A 26099-nucleotide genomic window follows, 5' to 3' on the forward strand; every position below is an offset into this window, starting at 1 on the left:
CACCTGCCACACCCGGGCAAGTGCTGTTGCCCTGAACATGTGTGTGGCCCAACCCTTGGGCGACGGCACTGGCATAGGGCCTCTTATAGTACAATAAATTGTCTCTGATGGTGGGGGAGCCCACTCGCCATCAGACACACTGGTGTACTATGAGGGGCCCTGTGCCAGTACCGGCGCCCACGAGTGGGTCCCCCTGCTTGTTCAGGGACACAGCACTTGCAATACTTACCTCTCCCTGCTCCACCGCTGTGTAGTCTGCCCAGTTAAATCCGTCACAGGGACAGCCACTAAAAATTTAGTGCACTGATCGATGATGGTTAAGATGTAGCTATGTCCTGTCCTGCTGGCCTCTACCTTCAGATTACCAATGGCTACGATTTGTAATGAATGTCAACTCCCAATCAGATGCAATGGTGCTTTATGATCACCTTTCACATTTTTCATAGTCACTGACGTGTGACATTCCTGCCACCATTTTTCAATGTGTCCTCTCATGGCAATCCAATAGAATCCCCTATGGCCTGTGGCTTGCGTGTTTTGCACTCCAAAGTGACCGGACAGATCATGATAGGCAGTGAGGACCATGTCTACAGCTCTCCCTGTGATCACAATTTGATGGAGACGAGTTATGGTGATGGGATCGACGCAACTGCGATACAGCAACCCTTTCTTCACTAATTTGCGTTTTAGCTGTATCCACAGTTAAAGTTATTGAGGGTCAGCATCGCCTCTGCGAATTCTCCTAGGAGGTTTTCCCATGATTGCAAATTCAAAAACATCTAAAATCACTCGACTTTAAGTCTGTACTTTTATCCATCTACCTTCCTCTAGCGGAGAGTCTGGACTGGCAGACTGACACTGAAATATAAATGAAGATTTCAAAGTACTCCAACACTGTATACTGGTGTACATTTCGAATACATTTCCCTTTTTTTTTCTCATTTTTATATTCGGGTGTAATCCATACCGAGCCTGTGAGAGTTTGTGTCTTACTCTGGTAAAATATAGTATTGTGAGGAAAGAGGGAGACACAAGCGCAATATAGGGTCTTATCCCACAAATAAAGTAAGCGGCTTGACAAAAAAATGCTCACCTGGTAGTAGGTATTCAAAGCATGTATAGATAAGGGCTGCCGCAGATCCACAAGTCGGTCACTGACTATCTGAAGCAGAGCTCTGCAAAGGAATACGTGGATTTCGTCCATGCTGCCCAAATGATGAAATTCCAGAAGGTTAATAAAGATTGACAGTGGTTTATTCTACGTGTTTCAAGGTTTTTTGCAACCTCTTCTTCAGGAAATAGGTTGCAAAAAACCTTGAAACGCGTAGAATAAACCACTGTCAAACTTTATTAGCCTTCTGGAATTTCATCATTTGGGCAGCGCGGACGAAATCCACATATTGCTTTGCAGAGCTCTGGTAAAATATAAGGAGATTTAAAATGACACCAATACTGTATGCAGCTGACCGATTGTAAAACATTACCCTTTTGCAAGTTTTTATATTCTTGTGTAATCCATACTGAACGTCTGTCTGTAACTCCAGAAATATATTTGTGGATTTAAGATTAACCCAACACTGTATACAGCTGTACGCTTGTGATACCTTACCCATTTACTGCTTTTTATATAGTGGTCTAATCCATACTGGGCCAGTGAGAGCCTGTTTCTGACTCTGGAAATATCTACTGAGATTTACAATTACCCCAACACTGTATGCAGCTGTATGCTTCTGATCCATTACCCTTTTAGTGCTTTTTATAGTGTGTAATCCATACTGACCCTGAGAGCGTCTGTGTCTGCCTCCTGAAAAAAATAAGGAGATTTATAATGTTTAAACAATGCTATATGTACCTTGTATCTGGTGATACAGTAACCTTTTTATACTTTTTATATTCTTGGCTAATGCATACTGGGACTGAGAGCGTCTGTGTCTGCCTTGTGAAATGTCTATGGAGATTTAGAATGTTTAAACTATACTATATATACCTTGTATCTGGTCATACTGTACCCTTTTTCAACTTGTTGCATTATTGTCAAATCCATACTGAGCGTGTGAGCATATGTGTCTGCCTCCTAAAATACATATGGAAATTTTTTTTGTATTTTAAGTAGACTATATATACCTTGTATCTGTTGATCCAGTACCCTTTGCGCCCAAAATTCAACCTCCACACACCACTCAAAGTGCATCATTGACACCTGGAACATTGGCACACGTGTGATTATTTCATGTGGATTTTTTTTATATTATGGTGTGATACATACTGAGCCTGTGAGAGGCTGTGTGTTACTCTTGAAATATATATGTAGATCGCCAAATGACCCCAACACTGTATACAGCAGTACACTTGGGATCCATTCCCTTTTTACTGCTTTTTATATTGTTGTGTAATCCATACTGGGCCTCAGAGTGTCTGTGTCTGCCACCTGAAATAAATACGGAGATTTTGAATGCTGAAACTATACTATATATACCTTGGATCTGGTGATACTGTACCCTTTTACTACTTTTTAGTTTATTGTCGAATCCATACTGGCCGTGACAGCGTCTGTGTCTGCCTCCTGAAATAAATACATAGATTTATAATGTTGAAACTATATAATATATAACCCTGTTATCTGTCTTTAAAATGAAACGCCACGCAGGGCCGGGGGTTACTCAGTACCGGGCCTTTCAGGCTCTTTTAAGGGGGAAGTATGTCACGGTGGTCACTGGAAAACGAACCGTGGCCCTGGGTGTCCAATAAAGAAGATGACAGTTCAGATGAGGGGGAAGATGGTATGATAATTAATTTGGAAAAGGGGGATCATGTTGCCACCCGTGGTACTCGGCTAGGGTAGCCGACGCTGCAATGCAGGTCCTCTGTGCCGGTGTCAAAGCAGACAAGATGTTGAAGCTCTTCACGGGCAGAGCTGTATCCCAGGGCAGTTGAGATGGTGTTTGTAAGCCGTTGACGGTGATGGTGAGTGTAGCGTGTGTAGCAGGCGAGTTGTAAAAGCCACCAAGAACGCAGTTGGGTGCAGTTTCTGAGTTTTTCCTCAAAAGTTTTGTGCACAAGATGACCCGATTGGTACTGTGTCATGTGAGGGAGGTGTCCGGCAAGCTCAAAGGTAGATCAGGAACAACCGTTCAAGACTCCTCCTTGTGTATCCTTACTAGGCCGTGTCTCTGCGCTGATCTCTCCCTTCCTTCCTGCTGTGGTCCTTCGCAAACAGTGTCCCAAGCCGGCAGCCACGGATGACACAGGGCGACGTGGGTCAGGCCCCTGGGTCCTTTATTCCAACTGCTGCCTTTTTGAGTATTGAATCCGGCTGCGACTGAGGCACTTAAAGTTTCCTCAGCCTCCGTCTTTCTAGCTGAGCCCTGTATTTCTCCACTACCTTCAGGAGCCACCTTCCCCAACGAGGCCTGGTCCTTCCTTCTCCAGAAACGGGCTTCACAGGTGGCTTATTGCACTTCCCGTGCCCCAAGGACCCCTTCCTTCCAGTCTAGGAGCTTGGACAAGATTTTTCTCTCTTCTCTGACCCTCAGCCCCCTCACAGCAATCCTGCTCTTACTCTGTCCTGTCACCGACTGACAACTCTCTAGAAAGATCCATTTACCTCAGATTAACTCCACCCATCAACTGTCAGCTTGTTCTCTCTGATTGGATGCCCACAATCACTCCACTACCTAAGCTCCTCCCACTGTACCTACCTTCTACACTAATTCCATGATTAAGCCCTCTTAGGGTGAAACGCGTAGGAAATTGCTCCCCTCCATACGCCTCTTTATGTCGTTTTTACCTGATGGTATGAAGATTTTATATTCTCAATAAAGCAATTATTATTTTATCTCCTGGAGACGCTGGAAAAATCCTTCTTTATGTTGTGCATGCACTATACACCCGGGTCAGGGTGTTTCCGTGCATCGGAGGTGTGATCAGGAGTGAAGAGGGGTGAGCTGAATACTTCTTGTTTGTGTACCTTCTACACTAACCCCCAACACCCTTTCCTAGTCAGTCTGAGATGAGGTCATCCTCCCTCCGGGTACATCCAGATGCCCTGACTAACTAGTGTGTGTGTTGAGTGCAGGGTTAGGAGTCCGGAGTGGTGATCCCTCCTTATCTGAGGGTGGGATACCACACCTTTGGATGAGGTGCAGTACCTCTGTAGCAACTGTACCTTCAGGGGCACCATAGTACCCTTTCTCAACTTTCTATATTGTTGTTGGATCCATACTGGGCCTGAGAGCGTCTGTGTTTGTCTCCTGAAATGTATACGGAGATTCAGGTTTTTTAAACTATACTATATATACCTTGTATCTAGTGATACTGTACCCTTCTGCAAATTTTTATATTATTGTGTAATCCATACTGAGCCTGTGACCATCTGTGTCTGACTCATGAAATATACATGGAGATTTACAATTATCCCTAGACTTTATAGAGCTGTCCGCTTCTGAAACAGTACCATATATCTGCTGGTATTTTTAGTCCATTTTCACAAAAATTATTACGTATTGTGGAAGAGGCCGTGTGGGGGGCCAGATGGTACTGATGGTGGTGGTGGTGCATCTGCTGGTATTGCCAAAAGCACAATAGCAGCTAAGGCAGGAGGTGTTGAGCCTGCGTCATCAGCTGGCACAAGAAGGCCTTTGCGGCTCCCTTTTCTGGGAGTAGGTAAACTGCTTTTAAAGCCGAAGCATCAGGAACCGGTTTTGCTTTACATTGCCGAAAAAGTCTCCAGCTCTATCGCCTCCTCTTCTGAAGTTTAAAAAAATGCAAGTACTGAGTCGTCAGTGCAGGCTTCTGGCCAGGAACCACCACTTTCCTTGTCTCCTTCACCCCCACTAAAAGTGAAGGATACGGCAGCCCACACTTCAGATTTCTCCATGGAGCTTTTTTCACAGGCTATGCCTGTGTTATCAAGTGAAATTTTGAATTCCCCAGTCCAACATGAATTGGAGATGGAGTGCACTGATGCACAGCCACTGCTAGATGATTCTGCTGGTACATTGACCCACAGCACTACATTCCCCTCGCACTCTACAGAGCCAGAATGTGACACTGATGAAGCTCAGGTGCCCCTTCCGTATACTATACCACCTTACACGGTGACACAGAGGAAGGTGCAAATGAAAGTGCCAGTTCCCTGAGCAGGAGGGGGTCCTACTCGTGGGCGACGGCAGTGGTACAGGGCCCCTCATAGTACGCAAAAGTGTCTCTGCCGGTGGAAAGGCCCACTCGCCGTCAGACATACCGTCGTACTATGAAGGGCCCTGTGCCAGTGACGTCGCCCACGAGTGGGCCCCCCATGCTTGCTCAGGGCCACAGCACTTGCAATACTTACCTCTCCCTGCTCCACCGCCGTGACATCTTCCGCCTTTCCTGACAGTGACATTCAGGTTACAGAGCGCGATGACATCACGTCTGTATCCCCTCTACTGAAACAGTACAAGTGCAGAGAGCTTTAAAATGGCAATGCTGAGGAGTCCAGAGTAGAGCATTGCCCAGCGAGGAGAGGTATTTAATTTTTTTTGGGGAGCAATATACACTGGAGAATGATATATGGGGCCCATCATACACTGGAGCATCATCCATTTTGACCCATCATATACTGGAGCATTCCAAATGGGGGACATCAGACACTGGAGCAGCATTTATGGGGCCCATTATACACTGGAGCATTAGAAATGGGACCCATAACACACTGGAGCATCGTCCATGGGGACCAACATATACTGGAGCATTCCAAATGGGGGACATCAGACTCTGGAGCAGCATTTATGGGACACATTATACACTGGAGCATTAGAAATGGGGTCCATTATATATGGAGCATTATTTGGGCCCATAAGACAGTGGAGCATCATCCATGGGGACTAACATACACTGTAGCGTTATGTGGCGCTCATCATATACTGTATGGAACATTACATGGGACCAATTATGCTGTATGGAGAAATATATGGGCCTCATTATTCTGTACGGCACACTAGGTGGTGGCCATAATACTGTATGGAGTAATATGCTGTCCGTTTTTGGAGCTATTGGAGAATTTAAAATAGATATCAGTCATGTCATGTAAGCAGTGAAGTATTTTTCATTGTACTATACCTATATTTCTATGCCGTATCGGAGCATTATGAATTGTGGTATGTGTTAAAAGGGCGCACTGACACTCTTTGGCCCAGGGCACACAAAAACCTGGTGCCAGCCCTACCCCCCACAACTTTAGCCAAATAACCCCCAGTTTTCAATCTAATATATAAAGCTCAAAGTGTGTAGGTATGTACTGTATGTATGTATGTGTGTACGTGTGTGTGTGTATGTCCGGGATAGGCATCCGCACCGTCGCAGCTACAGCCACAAAATTTGGCACAGTCACACGTCTGGACCCCGAGAGCATCCTAAGCTATGTTGTGAGGCAAAATTTTAACCCCGCGCATTCCAATTCACCAAACAATTTTGCCCTTATCTACATACTGGGGAAACAGTGTGCGCATATCAAGCCCTGCCCCTCATTATGTTGTCACAATAGTTGCCATGGCAACGCTGATGTCATCATAGGTTGCAAGCCCCACCGCTCATTATGATGTCATAATGGCTGACTATGAGATGGAGGATGTGTGATGGGTATATGGGCACTGGACTATGGGATGGAGGATATGTATGATGGGTATATGGGCACGGGACTATGGGATGGAGGATGTGTGATGGGTATATGGGCACGGGACTATGGGATGGAGGATATGTATGATGGGTATATGGGCATTGGACTATGAGATGAAGGATGTGTGATGGGCATATGGGCACTCGACTATGGGATGGCGAATATGTATAATGGGTATATGGGCATGGGACTATGGGATGGAGAATATGTATGATGGGTATATGGGCATGGGACTATGGGATGGAGGATGTGTGATGGGTATATGTGCACTCGACTATGGGATGGAGGATATGTATGATGGGTATATGGGCACGGGCCTATGGGATCGTGGATATGTATGATGGGTATATGGGCACGGGACTATTGGATGGAGGATAATTATAATTTGTTAAAACTAACCACAGTTAGTTACTATGCCCAGCAGCGCCGGGCTCTTCAGCTAATGCGTAACTATTATTATAAAGTAAAATAAGGTTGCCAAGCTTAAGTAATAAGAATTGATGTCGCTGGCATTGAAATGGCCACTGTAGGTGTGTTTACTGTCCTCCACTCCCTGCCAACTTTGCTTCCCCATTGACTTGCATTGGGTTTCGTGTTTCAGTTGGACCCCGACTTTTCCCTATAGTAGGCAGATTTCGTTCGACCCGACTTTTTAGAAACCCGACTCGACCCAAAAAATGGAAAAGTCACTCATCTCCAATTATAATGGATTAATGACATTCTGGAGAAAGTTTAAAATTCACTAGAATAAAGCAATAAAATACAAAAATGAAAGGTCACCTAGGGAGAGGGATAGTCATATATATATATAATTCCTACAATAGGCATCTTATGGAATGAAAGTCAGTCTCTAATCCACTCAAAGAAATAAATACTATGGTCTTTTAAAATCTCGGCTAATACTAATTAATCTGGTTTGCAAAAACGGAAGCTATTGTTTCTGTGGAATACTTTGCATCTGTTCGTTATAAAAATAGGACAAGATTCTTGTACAGCTGTAATCACTTGCACAGCCTCGTTGCTTAGGCATTATTAGTTCAGAACAGAAAATAAACAGATTTGACAGAATTGTGCATATTTTCGGATTTGAGATGAATTATTTCTTGAGGTATGAAATTACAGCATTCATGATCCTTCAGCCCCCTCAGGCGTCATTGACATTTATACACACGAAAGTGCGAACATGTAGCTACAGAAATGTATTTCCTTGAAATATTCTTGTGTGTTTCTAATGTTTATTCTTTATATTTTTACAGGAATTCCACATACTGCATGAAAGTTTCTATATCCTTGGCAGTAGGGGACAATGACACTGGATTTTGCTATAACTCCAAAATGAAATACTTTGAAAAAGCTGAACTTAGCAAAAGCAAAGAAATCCTATGCCCAGAGATAGAAGATTTCATTATGCCATACAGGGAGCCAGAAATCAAGTGGTACAAGGTACAGTACGAGATGCATTTGTGTTACTTTTAAGTGTAAATTTAACAATTCAGCTTGTAAATTCAAAACTGTAAAGCAAAATGTCCATATTCTTATTCATACAATATATATATAAATATATATGTAGGTTTGCTGCACTTTTAAAAAAATAAAAGACTCAAAAACAAAAAGAATTGAAAAATGTATGCTCTGTTCACATTAGAATCAGGGTTTCCTTTTATTGTGATACTATAATGACTGTGATGAACACATTTCTCTGCAGAAACTATTGGAGGCTGATGAGCTCTACTGTATATGACTAGAGAATCCACAATAAAAATGACAGACTAGTTTTTGTTGACCGTATTCCAAATTAGGAACCATCATGACTTATTATAATACAGTCATTCTTTCAAAAGTAAGAAAGCTTGGCAAAAAGAACAAATGAACATGTGACCAGTCTTCTATAGCATGGCCATGAATATTTCATATGTTTACCACTAGGATAGGGCTTGTAAGGCATTCTACTTACATTTAAGAGAATTTGTCAGATAATTCCTGCCAAACAATCCAGTAAGAGTGCTAGGTAGCAAACTGTAATAAATGTAGAACCATGCCTTTACCATCTATTGGACAGATAACATTAAAAAGAAAAAAACTCTTCTTATGAAATACAAATTAGGCCAGGTTCACATTACGTTAACTCAGCCCGTTCAAAGCATAGCGTTGATGGGCTGCATTAACTGTATAGCATAACGCAATTATGTTATGATATGCCCGCTAGCGCAGATGATTCATTTGCGCTAGCGGTGACAGAGTGTTAGGCTGGCGGAACACACCAAATAATATAGATGTTAATGAGGTGTGTTCGCAGCTTGGGGTCCACTGTGCAGCGATGGAAACTGCTGCTAGACAATGGCAGATAGTAGCACGCTCAGGGTACCTCACCTGGAGTGTGCGAGGCAAACCCTGTTACTACACAAGGTCGCACTAATATAATGTGAGTGCAAGCAATGTGGTGACAGAACTCTGCCCAGAGGCATGGAGTCAGAGTCCTTCTAGACCCACTTGCGCACAGAGCCACTGCAGCGGCACTAGAGAGTGATGCTAGGAAAGTGCCATGCCCTGTTAGCTGTCATAAGGTGCAGCGGACAGAACTGTACCGCCCAGAGGTACGGGAGATATGGCGGCACTATGTCGCTAACCTTTGTGCTGGACTGGAGCACTGTGGCAGATGCTTTGCCACTATGAGGCGCTGACTCAGGCTAAACTAACCCTAACACATATGTATCAAAGGAAAAGGTTATTTAAGGAGTCATTCACCAGTTTCATGCATCCGTCATCACTCACACAAGTCTCACCAAAAGTATATCTTAGTGCATGGCCGAGCGGCCTTGCAAACCTTTTATAGCAGCGTCCTTCCGGGACCTTCGTGACCCTCCTGATAGTCGAATCCGAGCTGGAGAAGGACCTGAGCATGTGACCTCTGATCTCCATTGAGAGATCGTCCCACATGCATGCTCAGTGGACTGACAGGAGGACTTAGTCCCTGGAGTAGCTCGCTGCTGACCAACATGCATTGCTATAGCTGGACCAGAGGTGGTGGCAGCAGCTACCAAACCTACAATGCTGGTGTGAGCATAGCACTGGGATCGATGAGTCCACTGAGCAGGCTCCAGTCTTAAAGAAAGTCTTAACAAGTCTCCTAGCTGTAATTGGACCAAGTTTTTTTCTAATGATTTGCTTACTTTTCCTGAACAGATCAGTGTCATGAATTTTGAGTCATGTATAGAAAATGAGCTTAAGGTGGATGAAAAATTTTTTTCTACTAGAGTTCCTAACCCTCAATTCTATCCTACACAATCACGGACCCCCAGTATGGATGATTTCCAGTATTTGGTTGAGTCTGAACTTCATATGTTGAGAGAACAAAAACAATCTAGTTAATCTCTCTAAAGCTGAACAAGACTCATTGAAAAAACTACAGGTTAATCCGAATATCATTATTAAAAATTCTGACAAAGGGGGTTCTGTGGTTGTGTTGGATAGGGGTTTATATGAATGAGAGATTTACATGATGCTGAAAGATACTAACATCTATATGCATTTGAATCATGATCCTACAGAATGAATTAGGGGCTTTTTAAAGTCCTTATAATCAGAAGGTGTTTTTTTGGGGATTATTAATCAAAAGCAGTGTGATTTTGTTTTCAGCCTGATTATATACAAACACCATTGTTTCATGCTTTTCCCAAAACACATAAGTCCATTTTTCCACCCCCACTATGTCCAATAGTGTCGGGTATTAACTCGTTGACTGAGCATCTTGGCGAGTGGTTAGATGACAGGTTAAAACCAATTTCGTACCGATCACCTAGTTATATCAGGGACTCCAATCAGGAGGAGCACTCTCGCCGCGTCCTCGTCAATACTTCCGGCCGGAGTACACGAGGTGCTGGCGTCTACCCGCTCCCCTACTACACGCTGCATAGCTTATCGCTCCATCAGCAGCCGCTGCCTCAGCCAGAGCCGCTGTCTCAGCCAGATTGCGCCAGAGCAATCACAAGAAGTAAGTGCATAGAAGTCCTATTAGGACTAACTGATTATTCGAACGCTAGCATAATTAGGGTGTCTAGTGGATCCCTCCTTACACTGCATCGCTTATCACTCTATCAGCAGCTGCTGCCTCAGCCAGACTGTGACAGAGCAATTACCAGAAGTAAGTGCATAGAAGTCCTACCAGGACTAACTGGCTACTGGAACGCTAGCACTATTTGTGGGTTTAGTGGATCCCTCCTTACCCAGCACTTTGTCATTTTTTTCAACAGTGGATATCGTCCCTACACTGGCTCTAAATAAAGCCAACAAAGACCATTATAGAGAGTCTATCAGGATTTACACCTGGCTAGCATAACAAATCTAGCACAAGTAAGTGCATATGTACCCCAGGAACTGGGACTGAATATCAAGGTTGTGGTCACTGTTAGTAATTGAAATTCTCTTCATATTTAGTATTGTATCAATTGATCCACCATAAAGGGAATACCCCGAAGAGAATATAAACATTAAGATACAACCAGTGAGTATGGTGGACATGCAAGGAGTGGTGTGACCTTTTGTATGTTTTATTGGTACCTTAATATATCATTGTTCCAATAGCATCAGCAGCTATAAAAACGAGATCTCTACCATCAGATAACCTGCAAACTACTTACCACGTAGACATCTCAACTTACACAGAATATTCTACATCAACTTCATTTTTAAATAAGTATGTATAACTGCTGTTAAGTACTATTTTTTTTTTTTTTTTGTATACATCTGCTCAGCATAGCGCGGTGAATCACACAAATATACGTTTCGCTCAGACTTTATAACAGGAGCCGAAACAGTCCTGTCTCTTCACCAGCTGCATCTGAGTTTTTTGGATAGGTTGCGCCCGTGTTACTTTACCGTAATTCTTTTGAAAAATAATTATTTTATGTTTCTTAAGAAATTTTATTTACAGATTCAAGGTTGTGCAATGGGGGCCAAATTTAGCCCCTCCTTGGCTATTATTTTTATGAATTGGTTGGAACAACAGTATACACTCACTGGCCACTTTATTAGGTACACCATGCTAGTAAGGGGTTGGACCCCCTTTTGCCTTCAGAACTGCCTCAATTCTTCGTGGCAGAGATTCAACAAGGTGCTGGAAGCATTCCTCAGAGATTTTGGACCATATTGACATGATGGCATCACACAGTTGGCGCAGATTTGTCGGCTGCACATCCCTGATGCGAATCTCCCGTTCCACCACATCCCAAAGATGCTCTATTGGATTGAGATCTGGTGACTGAGGAGGCCATTTGAGTACAGTAAACTCATTGTCATGTTCAAGAAACCAATCTGAGATGATTCGAGCTTTATGACATGGCGCATTATCCTGCTGAAAGTAGCCATCAGATGTTGGGTACATTGTGGTCATAAAGGGATGGACATGGTCAGCAACAATACTCAGGTAGGCTGTGGCGTTGCAACGATGCTCAATTGGTACCAAGGGGCCCAAAGAGTGCCCAGAAAAAATTCCCCACACCATGACACCACCACCACCAGCCTGAACCGTTGATACAAGGCAGGATGGATCCATGCTTTCATGTTGTTTACGCCAAATTCTGACCCTACCATCCGAATGTCGCAGCAGAAATCGAGACTCATCAGACCAGGCAACGTTTTTCCAATCTTCTACTGTCCAATTTCGATGAGCTTGTGCAAATTTTAGCCTCAGTTTCCTGTTCTTAGCTGAGAGGAGTGGTACCCAGTGGGGTCTTCTGCTGCTGTAGCCCATCTGCCTCAAAGTTCGACGCACTGTGCGTTCAGAGATGCTCTTCTGCCTACCTTGGTTGTAACGGGTGGCAATTTGAGTCACTGTTGCCTTTCTATCAGCTCGAACCAGTCTGCCCATTCTCCTCTGACCTCTGGCATCAACATGGCATTTCCGGCCACAGAACTGCCGCTCACTGGATTTTTTTTCTTTTTCGGACCATTCTCTGTAAACCCTAGAGATGGTTGTGCGTGAAAATCCCAGTAGATCAGCAGTTTCTGAAATTCTCAGACCAGCCCTTCTGGCACCAACAATCATGCCACGTTCAAAGGCACTCAAATCACCTTTCTTCCCCATACTGATGCTCGGTTTGAACTGCAGGAGATTGTCTTGACCATGTCTACATGCCTAAATGCACTGAGTTGCCGCCATGTGATTGGCTGATTAGAAATTAAGTCTTAACACACAGTTGGACAGGTGTACCTAATAAAGTGGCCAGTGAGTGTATATATAGAGATTTAAATCCTTTTTTGGATAGCATCTATATTTATACACGTTATATTGATGATGTCCTGGTGATCTGTAGGGGTGACAAAATTGAAATGAGTGCATTTATTGCATATCTCAATAACAATCCCTGCAATATGACTTTCAGCTTTGAACAGAATCCACACACTATTTCCTTTTTGTATCTTCAACTCACGGGTAATTCCCATGAGAAAAATATCAGCTGTGGTCTATATAGGAAACCAGTGTGTGGAAATTCCCTCTTACATGCAGCAAGTAATCATCCGAAGCATATCATTAATAATATCCCTACTGGAGAATATATTAGAGCTAAACGCTGCTGTACAACAGAGGCTTTATATTCTGCTGAATGCCAAATTATTGATAAACATTTTCTATGCAGAGGATATAAAAAACCAATATTGGAGAATGCCAAGAGAAAAACTAATATGAGAAGTAGGGAGGATTATTTAAGGGATAGTGTACACACACAGAATTTGGATATCTCTTCGGTTTCTGAAATAGTTTTTTCTACTACATACAGTAATCAATTTAACAAGATAGTGGCAATTGTAAAGAAGTACCTTCCCATTTTAAATACTGACCCCATTACACAAAAAATTCTTTCAAAGGGTGTTAAACTTGTATCAAAATGTGGGGTTACTATTGGCAACTATCTTTCACCCAGTGATCATTCGTCTAATAGAAATTTTCATAGGGAAGCCCAATCCACATGGCTTGCCACGCTGGGCTCATATCGTTGTGGCCATAAAACATGTGGTGCCTGCAAATATATGGTCAATTCCAAAAATGTTTCTTCCTTCCAGACAAATGAGACCTATAAACTTTCTCATGAATTGCAGTAGTACTAATCTTGTGTACTTCATTTGCTGCGAACAATGCCGTCTGCAGTACGTGGGATACACCACGCGTTCGCTCCGTAAACGTTTATCGGAGCATATTTATGATGCTCAAAATCGTACTACATGTATTCTCTCGGGTGCATCTCGACATTTTTTGCAAATAAATGAGGGTGATGTATCTAACTTAAAAGTTATGGCTATTGATAAACCAAATATAAAATCCAGAGGAGGTAACATAATACAGTTGTGGCCAAAAGTATTGACACCCCTGCAATTCTGTCAGATAATACTCAGCTTCTTCCTGAAAATGATTGCAAACACAAATTCTTTGGTATTATTATCTACATTTAATTTGTCTTAAATGAAAAAACACAAAAAGAATTGTCCTAAAGCCAAATTGGATATAATTCCACACCAAACATAAAAAGGAGGGTGGACAAAAGTATTGGCACTGTTCGAAAAATTATGTGATGCTTCTCTCATTTGTATAGTTAACAGCACCTGTAACTTACCTGTGGCACCTAACAGGTGTTGGCAATAACTAAATCACACTTGCAGCCAGTTGACATGGATTAAAGTTGACTCAACTTCTGTCCTGTGTCCTTGTGTGTACCACATTGAGCATGGAGAAAAAAAGAAGACCAATGAACTGTCTGAGGACTTGAGAAACCAAATTGTGAGGAAGCATGAGCAATCTCAAGGCTACAAGTCCAACTCCAAAGACCTGAATGTTCCTGTGTCTACCGTGCGCAGTGTCATCAAGAAGATTAAAGCCCATGGCACTGTGGCTAACCTCCCTAGATGTGGACGGAAAAGAAAAATTGACAAGAGATTTCAACACAAGATTGTGCAGATGTTGGATAAAGAACCTCGACTAACATCCAAACAAGTTCAAGCTGCCCTGCAGTCAGAGGGTACAACAGTGTCAACCCGTACTATCCGTCGGCGTCTGAATGAAAAGGGACTGTATGGTAGGAGACCCAGGAAGACCCCAATTCTTACCCCGAGACATAAAAAGGCCAGGCTGGAGTTTGCCAAAACTTACCTGAAAAAGCCTAAAACGTTTTGGAAGAATGTTCTCTGGTCAGATGAGACAAAAGTAGAGCGTTTTGGGCAAAGGCATCAACATAGAGTTTACAGGAGAAAAAAAGAGGCATTCAAAGAAAAAAACACGGTCCCTACAGTCAAACATGGTGGAGGTTCCCTGATGTTTTGGGGTTGCTTTGCTGCCTCTGGCACTGGACTGCTTGACCGTGTGCATGGCATTATGAAGTCTGAAGACTACCAACAAATTTTGCAGCATAATGTAGGACCCAGTGTGAGAAAGCTGGGTCTCCCTCAGAGGTCATGGGTCTTCCAGCAGGACAATGACCCAAAACACACTTCAAAAAGCACTTGAAATTGGTTTAAGAGAAAGCACTGGAGACTTCTAAGGTGGCCAGCAATGAGTCCAGACCTGAATCCCATAGAACACCTGTGGAGAGATCTAAAAATGGCAGTTTGGAGAAGGCACCCTTCAAATATCAGGGACCTGGAGCAGTTTGGCAAAGAAGAATGGTCTAAAATTCCAGCAGAGCATTGTAAGAAACTCATTGATGGTTACCGGAAGCGGTTGGTCGCAGTTATTTTGGCTAAAGGTTGTGCAACCAAGTATTAGGCTGAGGGTGCCAATAATTTTGTCTGGTCCGTTTTTGGAGTTTTGTGTGAAATGATCAATGTTTTGCTTTTTGCTTCATTCTCTTTTGTGTTTTTTAATTTAAGACAAATTAAATGAAGATAATAATACCAAAGAATTTGTGTTTGCAATCATTTTCGGGAAGAAACTGAGTATTATCTGACAGAATTGCAGGGGGGTCAATACTTTTGGCCACAACTGTATATGAATTACGAAAATGTGAGGCGAGGTGGATTCTGTGTTTGCAGACAAGAACGCCTGGTGGTTTAATTTGAAAAACGATCTGAGTTTTTTATATTGAAGGGAAAAGGGGAATTGTATTGTAAACGCATGAGACTCATGGGTTTTTTTGTGGGTTTTTTTTGTGTCTCATGCATTTTCAATTCTATAATATATACTGGGTTGGTTGCCTTTACATGTAGATGGTTTGACGGTACTCTGTGCAATCATATGATCCTTTGAGTTCATTTGCGGCTCACATTGAGTTAATTCATCAGGTGCATACTGATTTGTCTTCGGTTCCTAGCGCAGGATATATGGTTGGGAATTTTTAGCATGTGGTCATTATGAGTAAGACTCTGTTGAGTTGAAATGCGTAAATGCCTGTCTTTACCATGGTTTTTTAACCTGTATCCTGCTTTTGGATTTTTAATGAAGATTTCTCAATAAAGATTCTATTTTTAAGTAAGAAGATGTGCTGGAATATTTGGATCTGAGCAGGCTCCACTGTGGCAGGAGAGGAATGGGAGACCACCGAAGGCAAAGCTTGGAATTCCTGCTGTGCAGCAACAGGGACCCGACGCCTAACACAGAACCTCAGACACTGCAGCCCGTGTCTGAGGCTCCGTCACTGAATGACGGCACATCGCGAACGCATGCCACTTTATGGCATGCGTCGCGATGCGCTCGACAATGGGGGTCAATGGCAGCATTAACGAACTGTGTTACACCGCACTATGCCGCGGTGTAATGCAGTCTGTCTAACGGACTGTCTGAAAGCAATGTGACCTCGGCCTTAGGTATTACATGTTCAGTGGGAGTCTTAAGGCAAGGAAGGATCTTAAGTCATCTGAATTGACGTTTTAGGCAGTCTTAGTGGTAAGCGACATAGGAAGCTAAAATTATAACATGCCCATTAAATAGGTAACAAGATAAACAGCTACTACAGTAATAGTCGAATGTTGGCACCCTTGAAATTGTTCAAGAAATTTAAGTATTTTTCTCAGAAAGTTAATTGTACTTACACGTTTAGCTATATACATGTTTAATTCCTTTGTTTTTATTGGAACAACCCCCCAAAAAAAAACATAAAACAAGGCAAATTGGACGTAATTTCACACAAAATCTTAAAAATGGTCCAGACAAAATTGTTGAAATGTTTCCAAAATTGTGGGTAAACATGTTTTTTTCAAGCATGTGATGCTCGTTCAAACTCACCTGTGGCAATTAACAGGTGTGGGCAATCTGAAAATCACACCTAAAATCAGATAAAAGAGGGAGAACTTCACTCAATCTTTGCATTGTGTGTCTATGTGTGCCACACTAACCATGGAGAACAGAAAGAGGATTAGAGAACTGTCTGAGAACTTGAGATCCAAAATTGTTGAAATATATTAACAATATCAAAGTTAAGTAACAAGTCTATCTCTATAGGTCTTTATGTTCAAGAAGCTTACAACCCATGGCATTTTAGCTTGTCTGAGTAGTTGATAAGCAGGTACAATCAAGTATCAAACAAATTCAAGTAGCCTGCAGACTAAGGGTGCATCAGTGTCAGGGCGAACTATTCATTGATATTTGAATGAAATGAATGTCTATTACAAGAGACGCAGGAGGACTCCACTGTTGACACAGAAGCATAAAAAAGCTATCAAGCAAGGACAAAATCAATCTGTATAAATATGTTTTTATCAAATTAAAGCTAAATAAAACTGATAGAAGACAAGGACATATTAAAATACAAGCAATTTATGCAAATAAAAAGTAGCTCATGACAAGGGAGGAGTATGTCCACTACAAAAAGAATAATCCCCCTATTGGGAAAAACAGTATGTCCAAATTCAATGAAAAATAATTGTATAATCAGAGTTTGTCCCTACATGGAAGCATATTTGTAGGGACAAACTCTGATTATACAATTATTTTTCATTGAACTTGGGCATACTGTGTGTCCACCTTGTCTCCTTCACCCCAGGTTTGTCCTTGTTTGATATCATTTATTTGGGAATTTTGGTAATTTTTCTTGGTATTTTTTGGACTCATTATTTTTGGCATTTTCTTCTGTTTTTGTAAGATCTATACATAAAAAAGTTAGACTGCAGTTTGACAAAATGTACATTAGTTAGCCAAAATCCTAAGCATCTTGTGGACAGATGAAATCAAGATATAGCTTTTTGATAAAGCACATCATTCTATTGTTTACCGAAAACTGAACGAGGCCTGCAACCAAAAGAACACAGTACTTAAAATCAAATATGGTGGGGGTTCAAAGATGTTTTTGGGTCATCTATCTCCCTCTGACACTGGTTTCCATGACTGTGTGCAACACATCATAAAAATTGAAGATTACCAAAGGATTTTGAGTTGAGCTGTAGTACTCAGTGTCAGGAAGATGGGTTTGCATCCTAGGCCATGGGTCTTCCAGCAGGTTTATGACCCCAAACATACTTCAAGAAATGGATGTAAACAAAGCACTGGAGAGTTCTGAAGTGACCAGCAATGAGTCCAGATCCAAATTTCATTGAACACGTGGAGAGATCTTAAAATTGCTATTGGAAGAAGGCAGCTTTCAAATATGAAAGACCTGGAGCAGTTTACAAAAGAAGAGCAGTCCAAAATTCCAGTTTAAGAACCTTGTTGGTGGCTACAGGAATGGATTGATTGAAGTTATTTATTCCAAAGGGTATGCAGCCAAATCTGAAAAGGAGGATGCCATCAATTTTGTCTGGTCAATTTTTAGGATTTTATATGAAATTATATCCAATTTGTATTTTTTCTCTTTTGTTGTTTTGCTCCAATACACACAAAGGGAATAAACATGTGTATAACAAAACATGTATAATTACATTAATTTTCTGGTAAAAAAAATACTTCATTTTCTGGAACAATTTCAAGGGTGCAACACTTTTGGCTTTGACTGTATTTATTAGATACTACATAGAACAGCAAATTTAATCCTAATCTTTAGTTTCAAATCATTTTCCAGTTGACATTAATGTGAATTTGCATGATAACTGTATCTTTACCTAAAGCAGAAATTCAATCAAAATGATCTTCTATAAAATGCTTTGCCAGATTTCCTGTAATAGCAATCGAGAAAAGAAATGTGTGTGTTTGTGATAACTTTCATATTTTCAAAATCAATGGCTATGCTAGAAAATAAACTGTACTAATGCTTGTTATTGGTCAAGAGTTTGGACTTACCTGTTTATGGAAAGTTTTTCTTGCTCTTGTTTTAAAGTTTAGATTCTAAATTTAGACTAAAGGCAGCAAAAGCACAAAGAGGTGCATATGGAAAAAAAAGAGTAAAGAAACACATTTAAAACAAACCAGAATATGCATTAAACCTTGGGTTCCTAAAATTAAACCACATTTTCTCTGATGGTAGCTTCATATCTCCTTGGCATGGTTTCAAGCAGCTTCATCAGGAAGTCACCAGGAATGGTTTCTAGTGAACAGATATGCAATGTCACGAGTTCATTAGTGAAATCACTGATCTTCAGAAAGTGTTTGCAGTCATTAGGTGTGTTTTGCTGAGGCACTGATGGCATAAAGTTTCATACAGTGCTAAGCCCTATTCCACAACTATTCTAAGTCAGAATTTTGCAAGAACCAGTCAACAAAGTAAGGAATAATGACAGTACATCATTACTTTAAGACATAAAAGTTAGTTAGTTTGGAAAAATACTATTGCCTTGAAGATATCCTTAAGTGAAGTCATGAAAACCATCAATCGCTACAATGAAATTAGGTCTTATGAAGATTGCCCAAGGAAAGGAAGACCAAGAATGACATTTACTGAAGAGGATGAATTAAATTTGAGTTGTCAACCTCAGAAAACACAAAGTGACAGAAATTCACATTACTCCTCTCATAAATAATGCACAGGCATTAAGTAGCAGACACATATTACCATAAACTGTCCAGAGAAGACTACAAGAAACAGGTCCTTAAGTTCAAATTGATACAAAGAAGCCACATGTTACAAGTGTCTGTCAGTGAATGCCTGGCAACTTTAGAAAGAGTTTCCAAGGATAAACTTTGTGTTGACTTCCTCTACTATCAATTTCCAGGAGAACCCTGTCTGCCACTCTTTAACCAATATACAGGGATGTGGTCTTATACAGGAACCTTGGAGTGAGTCCTTAGGGTAGTCATTGGATTGTAGTGAGGCTGGCAGGAAAGTTCAGACCATCAGGCCTGAATATGAGTGGCATACGTATAAGGTGCAAAATCAAAAAAACAGAATAGTCTAGAGATTGGCTGAGACAGTATTACCAAATGCTGAACAAGGCAAAACAAGCTGCAGATAGTCAGAGTAATGTTCATTGAAAATGACACAGGAAACAGACTTTCAAGTAGGGAGAAGCTTTGCCTAGCAATACTATCTAGCCAGGAAAGAACCCAAAGTTTCTGGGTGGAATCACATTCTTAGTAGCAAAGCAGGGCTATTTTATAGTCACCATGCATTGCCAAAAAGACTGAAGCAAAAACAGAGGGGACAGGCACTGGCACATATGTCACAGTACCCCTACACACATTTACAAGGGACCTCTGGACCCTTAGGGCAAGGCTTGTCAGAGGAATACTTATTATACAGTACATCCTAGTAAGTTTTTCTAGCATTGATGATATTAATGACACTTCAGAACTTTTCTCTGGACAATAACCTTTGCAATGTACAAGATATTGCATGAACTCTCTTACTATCTGGAAATTGTGGATCTTTTCTATTACTAACTCAAGGTTGTCTCTAAGTAACACAGGAGGAGAGTATTTAGCAGGTGAGTGAAAAGTAATATGTCTTTAGCAAGGATTAATGAAAAGCATCAGGAATCTGGATGGAAGAGGGAAGTTTTATCCACAAGGCTACCAGATTGACAACTTCAGATGTCACATAAGGACCAATAAACTTGGCAAATGTGACCTGGGGTTTGATATTTATTATGGACTAGCTGAAGAGCCCAGCGCTGCCTGGGCATAGTAACTAACTACCATTAGTTATAACAAATTATAATGATTATATCTATATATATATATAAAGCTGAGTGTAGAGCCCCGCCCACTCCACATAGCCACATTCACTATAATATCCCACATCATCCCATCAGTCAGGGCCACCAGACAACTACCAGTAATATCCCACATCATCCCGTCACAGTCGCCAGACCACTCCCCCTAATATCCCACATCATCCCGTCAGCCAGAGCCATCGAACTACTACCACTAATATCCCACATCATCCCATCAGCCAGAGCCACCGGACTACTACCACTAATATCCCACATCATCCCGTCAGCCAGAGGCACCGGACTACTCCCCCTAATATCCCACATCATCCCGTCAGCCAAAGCTACCAGACTACTACCAATAATATCCCACATCATTCCTTCAGCCAGAGCCACTAGACTACTACCCCTAATATCCCACATCATCCCATCAGCCAGAGCCACCGGACTATTACCTCTAATATCCCACATAATCCCGTCAGCCTGGGGTCAGAACCAGAGAGCTGAGTGGAACAGTCCTAACTTCCATGCCGGGGATCCCTTTAAGAGAGGCCTAGGGTCAGAACCAGAGCACTGAGTGGATTTGTCCTGATTTCAAAACCAATGATCCCTTTAATCGAAGCCTGGGGTGAGAATCAGAGGGCTGAAGGATTTACCCTAACTTCCATACCGGAGATCTCTTTAAGAGAGGCCTGGGGTCAGTACCAAAGCACAGAGTGGATTTGCCCTCACTTCAATACCGGGGATCCCCTTAAAAGAGACTGGGATCAGAACCAGAGCGCTGAGTGGATTTGCTGTGACTTGCATACCATTGATCCCTTTAAGAAAGGCCTGGGGTCAGTACCAAAGCGCAGAGTGGATTTGCCCTAACTTCCATACCAATGATCCCTTTAAGAGACCCTGGGGTCAGAACCACAGAGCTGAATTGAATGGACCGAACTTCCACACCAGGGATCCCTTTAAGAGAGTCCTGGGGTCAAAACCAAAGCCCTGGATGGATTTGCTCTGACTTCCATACCAATGATCCCTTTAAGAGGGAAGATGTGCCTATGGGATAGAGGATGTGTGATAGGGATATGGGCAGGGAGGGGGGATTCATATCTGTCAAGTGCTCTCTGCTCCTTTCTGGGGGGCAGACAATGGCTGGGAGCTTATGTTCCCAAAGATGCTAGATTTCTCCCACCATGTCAGTGTCTGCTGAGGTGTTGTCAAGTGGGAAAACTTGCTCATAGCAACCAATCACAGCTTAGCTACTTTTAACCAGCTCTAGTGAAATGAGAGATGCTTAGTGATTGGTTGCAAGGAAAACTGTTGCTCATAGCAACCAATCACAGCTCAGCTTCTTTTGAACAGCTCTGGTAAAATTAAAGATGCTTCGTGATTGGTTTGTGATACACACACACATACATACATACATTCACTTTTATATATAGAGATGACCACAATAACACCTTAATCACAAAGCTGGGCCCATAAATTTGCCTCTTATGAGTGGATGAGTTACATCTCCACTGTGCCCTTCTGAGGTTTTCCCTTACCTTAGACCAGATATGTTTCAACTTGACTATTGATTTACCAATCTCTGGAGTAGGAGCTTTAGAATAGAACAATATTAAAATGCGGATGATGCCATGGATTTCAGAAGAACAGAGACATCTTAATAGATTCTTAATAATGAATATTATTGAGAAACTCAACTAATGGCTGATGTTAAACCCAGTCCAGCTAGTGATTAGAAATACATCACTGAAGATTTTTTTTGACTTTTTGGTTGGCAAATTCATTATGACCATTGGTCTGTGGGTGATAAATCGATGAAAAATACAACTAAACTTTGATATTATTACAGAATTTCCTCCAGCAGGATGAGTATGGGGCATTTTGGCTACAGCACAACTGTAACAAATTAACACACCTTCTTCCCTATAATCTTAAACTATTGTTGGTCTCCAGAAATATGTGGCTATAGGTCACAGAGGCTGATTAATTCCAGAGTGACCAGTGAGAGCTGAGTCAGGTGATTCCTGAAGGACTAGCAGATAAAACTGAGGAGGCACAAACATTTTTTTTCTGGGAATATCGTCCAGGGCTGTATCTTGAAATCTACAGATCTCTTCAGGCAGATGTAATGATACAGAGGACACAACGGTACAGAAGAAAAAACAGGAACCAGTTCAGAGTCCTTAAGCTGAGACATGTGACAGCATGAGTCCCTTACTTTTGTATCCTCATCTTCAAGGCAGTGCTCACCAAGTTATCTGTTCCACATTGTTTCAGCCTGCAAAGAGTAGAACCTTTGGGAAAACACAGGCTTTTATGGTTTTAGTACTATATATGAAATTTACAATAAAATCAAAACTAGAGAAGAACAAGACCCATCTAGCTTGCCTATGGTTAATTCTTTGGGCTGATTTTTATGGTCCATGATAACAGTGACTTTATGCTTGACTCGTTTGAGGCCCACTTAATTGTTAACAATTCACAAATATCAATGTCATAATTCCTCTTGGCAGGTAAAACTTTTGTGAAAAGAAAGCATATGCACACAGTAGATGACATTCAGTGAGTGATGGTTTGCCTTGCTACAGCACAGTTCAATTTCCAACCTCGGAGGCATTAACCTACACAGAAAAAAGCTGTTGTAGATCAGGCTGAAAGAATAAAGGGTCAGACAAAAAATATTATTTCACTAAGTGAAGGCACAAATTGACCACATCTTCTCCTTTCTCAGTTCAGTCAGTGGTTTGACAATCTTAGAAACTTTTTTAATAAATCTATCCAAATAGTTGTTAACCCATTAAAACAATGCAAGGCATTCAGGGTCTTAGGTTGTGCGCAATCGCTAATTGCTTTAACATTTCAAGGGTCCATTTGGAAACTTTTGGCAGAAAAGATATATCCTTGGATGTTTACATATTGAAGTATAATTTCATATTTTGCAAGTTAACAAATTATTGTTTCTGGGTATTTGGAGTACCATACATGCAAGTGGAATGTATGCCTCATTATCAGGTGAATAAACCAAAATGGCATCCATATAGATGACCAAATATTAAACACTAATATCTCTGAATATGTCATATATTTTTTTTAATAACACCTATAGTGTTACTTCACATAAAAGGCATCACAAGAAATTCGGAGTGACCTTCAAATGTACTAAATGCTATCTCCCACTCATGCCCTTCTCTTATACAGATAAGATTATACACACTAAGGATGGGCAGACTCAAATGATAAAAACCTAGTGTCCTCGCACTGACACCAAACACAGACTTCTCCCTGAAGTCTATGTTACTGTTCAGTTTGGCAGCCCAAACATCCAGTGTTTCCAGTGCTGTCATCTGTGTGAGTGCGAAAAATACCGAATTTGATTGGTGGTAAGTTCATTACCGCAGGTCAGAGCACTATGATTCTAACTCTGTTATACAGATAAAAGCATGTGAACTAGCAGTTGAGCCTGGCAGTAAAAAAGTAACTGACAGTCAAAAGCATCAGCTGATGAGAGTACTACTCTTATTATCATACACCCGCTCTGGCTTATAGCAGCGAGAGCAGGCATACTATGATGAGTCAAACAAAAAGTTCCAGCAACATAGTCAAATGTAATAAAAATAGACAATGAGAAAAGTCCTTTATTTGAAATAAAAACACAGACTCATTTATTTGAAATTTACACTCACCACCCTCTTTCACCTATTTTATATATATTACTGTAAAATTGAAAATAATAAAACACCACATTCCTCACCTGTCTGACGATAATACATGTGTCCCACAACATGCTACACCTGGATTGCATGGCTGAGTGGTGGCATGATGCAACCGCACAGCTGTAAATCTAGGAGAGAGTGAGCTGAGCCTGAGAGCACAGCTTCAATGACCTGGGTGATGTCATTGAGGAAACCGCTGGTCACAGGCAGTGGTTCTCAGGCTCAACTCAGTGTCTCCTGGATTCATGTCTGTGCGGTTTCATCATGCCACTGCTCAGCCATGCAATACAGATAAAGCAGAGTTGGGCTCTTCATGGGAAAATAGATTTTCACAAACAGGTGAGGAATGTGGTATTTTATTCTTTTTAATTTTATAGTATTAAATAGGTAAATGAGGGTAAGGAGAGTTATTTTAAATCAAGGAGTATTTCTGTGTGCTTATTTCAATTAAATTACTTTTTTCTCTATGTGCATTTATTTAATTTTCACTTTGGGGTTAGCAGTGGAGGCATCTTATAGACACCTCTCTAACCCTTGGGCTTGATGTTAGCTGACATTACAAAGCTGACATCAATCCCATAAATAAATATTACCAAACTTGCCACTGAACCGAAACTCCAGGATTCACAGCTGAGCAGTCGCATGATTCCACTGCTCAGCTTTGCAATCCAGATGTAGCTGAGTTGGCAGTTGGGCTCTTTATGGGACAAATGGATAATCATCGGACAGATGAGGAATATGGTGTTTTTTCATTATTAGTTTTTGTAAATGGATAAAAGAGGGAAGTTTTTTTTCAAATTAAGGATCTTATTCTGGCTGTGTCTTTATTAGAATATGACTATGGGGTTAGTAATGGGGGTGTCTTATAAGCGTCTTTCCATTTCTAACCTCTGTGCTTGATGTTAGTAGCCATAAAATAGCTGACATCAAACCTCTACCTATAACCTCGCTCCATTTCTCAGGTGGCTGAGAGATGATGTTGCTAGTCCAGGATGGGGCCAATATCCATGGCCCTATAGTAAGCTTCTAAGCTATTGATATCAGCCTGCAGCTGCCTGTTTAGCCTTTGCTGGTTATTGAATATAGGGGGTACCCCACATAATTTTTTGGTAGTCTCCCCTAAAATTATCAGTAAAGGCTGAGCAAACAGCTGTGAGTTGATATTATTAGCCTGAAATCCCTTATGGCTATTGGCTCCTTCCAACAATATTAACATCAGCCATTAGACATCAGCTTTCACTCAGCTGGTTATGAAAATTGTGGGGGACCGCACTTCATTCTTTTCATTTTTTTATTTATTCAATAAATACATTGTAAACTAATATGGACATAACCTTATTTGCCGCCGGTCAAAGAGTGAACATTTCAAAATTCAATTTGGTTCAGAACAGCGAAAGTCCCGATCATTGCCAAACATATTCATGGAACAGTACGACGAACATATCCCAACCCCATTGACTTCAATGGGAGGCAAAACCAAATGCATAGAAACACCTTTGGGGTGCCATAAAGCAGCCAAAAAAACTAAAATTAGGGGCAAACAACAGGAAAAGTTGCATCAATTGATCCATCAATTGCGCAATAAATAAATAATTTAAAAAAAAAATTTTGTAGTTCCCCAGTATTTTTGATAGCCACCCAGGCAAATTTGAGAGCTGTGGGCTGCAACCCGCAGTTGTCAGCATTAGCAAGGCCTGTGATCAAGACTAGAGAGGTCCCCATATCCCTAGCAT

At 41.4% G+C, this 26099-nt stretch overlaps 1 protein-coding gene across 1 annotated transcript in view; it reads left to right on the forward strand.

The window, feature by feature from the left end:
• Positions 1–26099, forward strand: part of IL1RAPL1 (interleukin 1 receptor accessory protein like 1) — a 2193655-nt gene that overhangs the window by 1283228 nt on the left and 884328 nt on the right. The window contains exon 4 of the mRNA XM_073565918.1: positions 7912–8098. Within this exon, the coding sequence (XP_073422019.1) occupies positions 7912–8098 (187 nt within the window). The remainder of the gene's footprint in view (positions 1–7911; positions 8099–26099) is intronic.

Source organism: Dendrobates tinctorius, unplaced genomic scaffold (genome assembly GCF_039654945.1).
Source record: "Dendrobates tinctorius isolate UK_male_01 unplaced genomic scaffold, ASM3965494v1 ptg000016l, whole genome shotgun sequence".
Classification (NCBI taxonomy): Eukaryota; Metazoa; Chordata; class Amphibia; order Anura; family Dendrobatidae; genus Dendrobates; species Dendrobates tinctorius.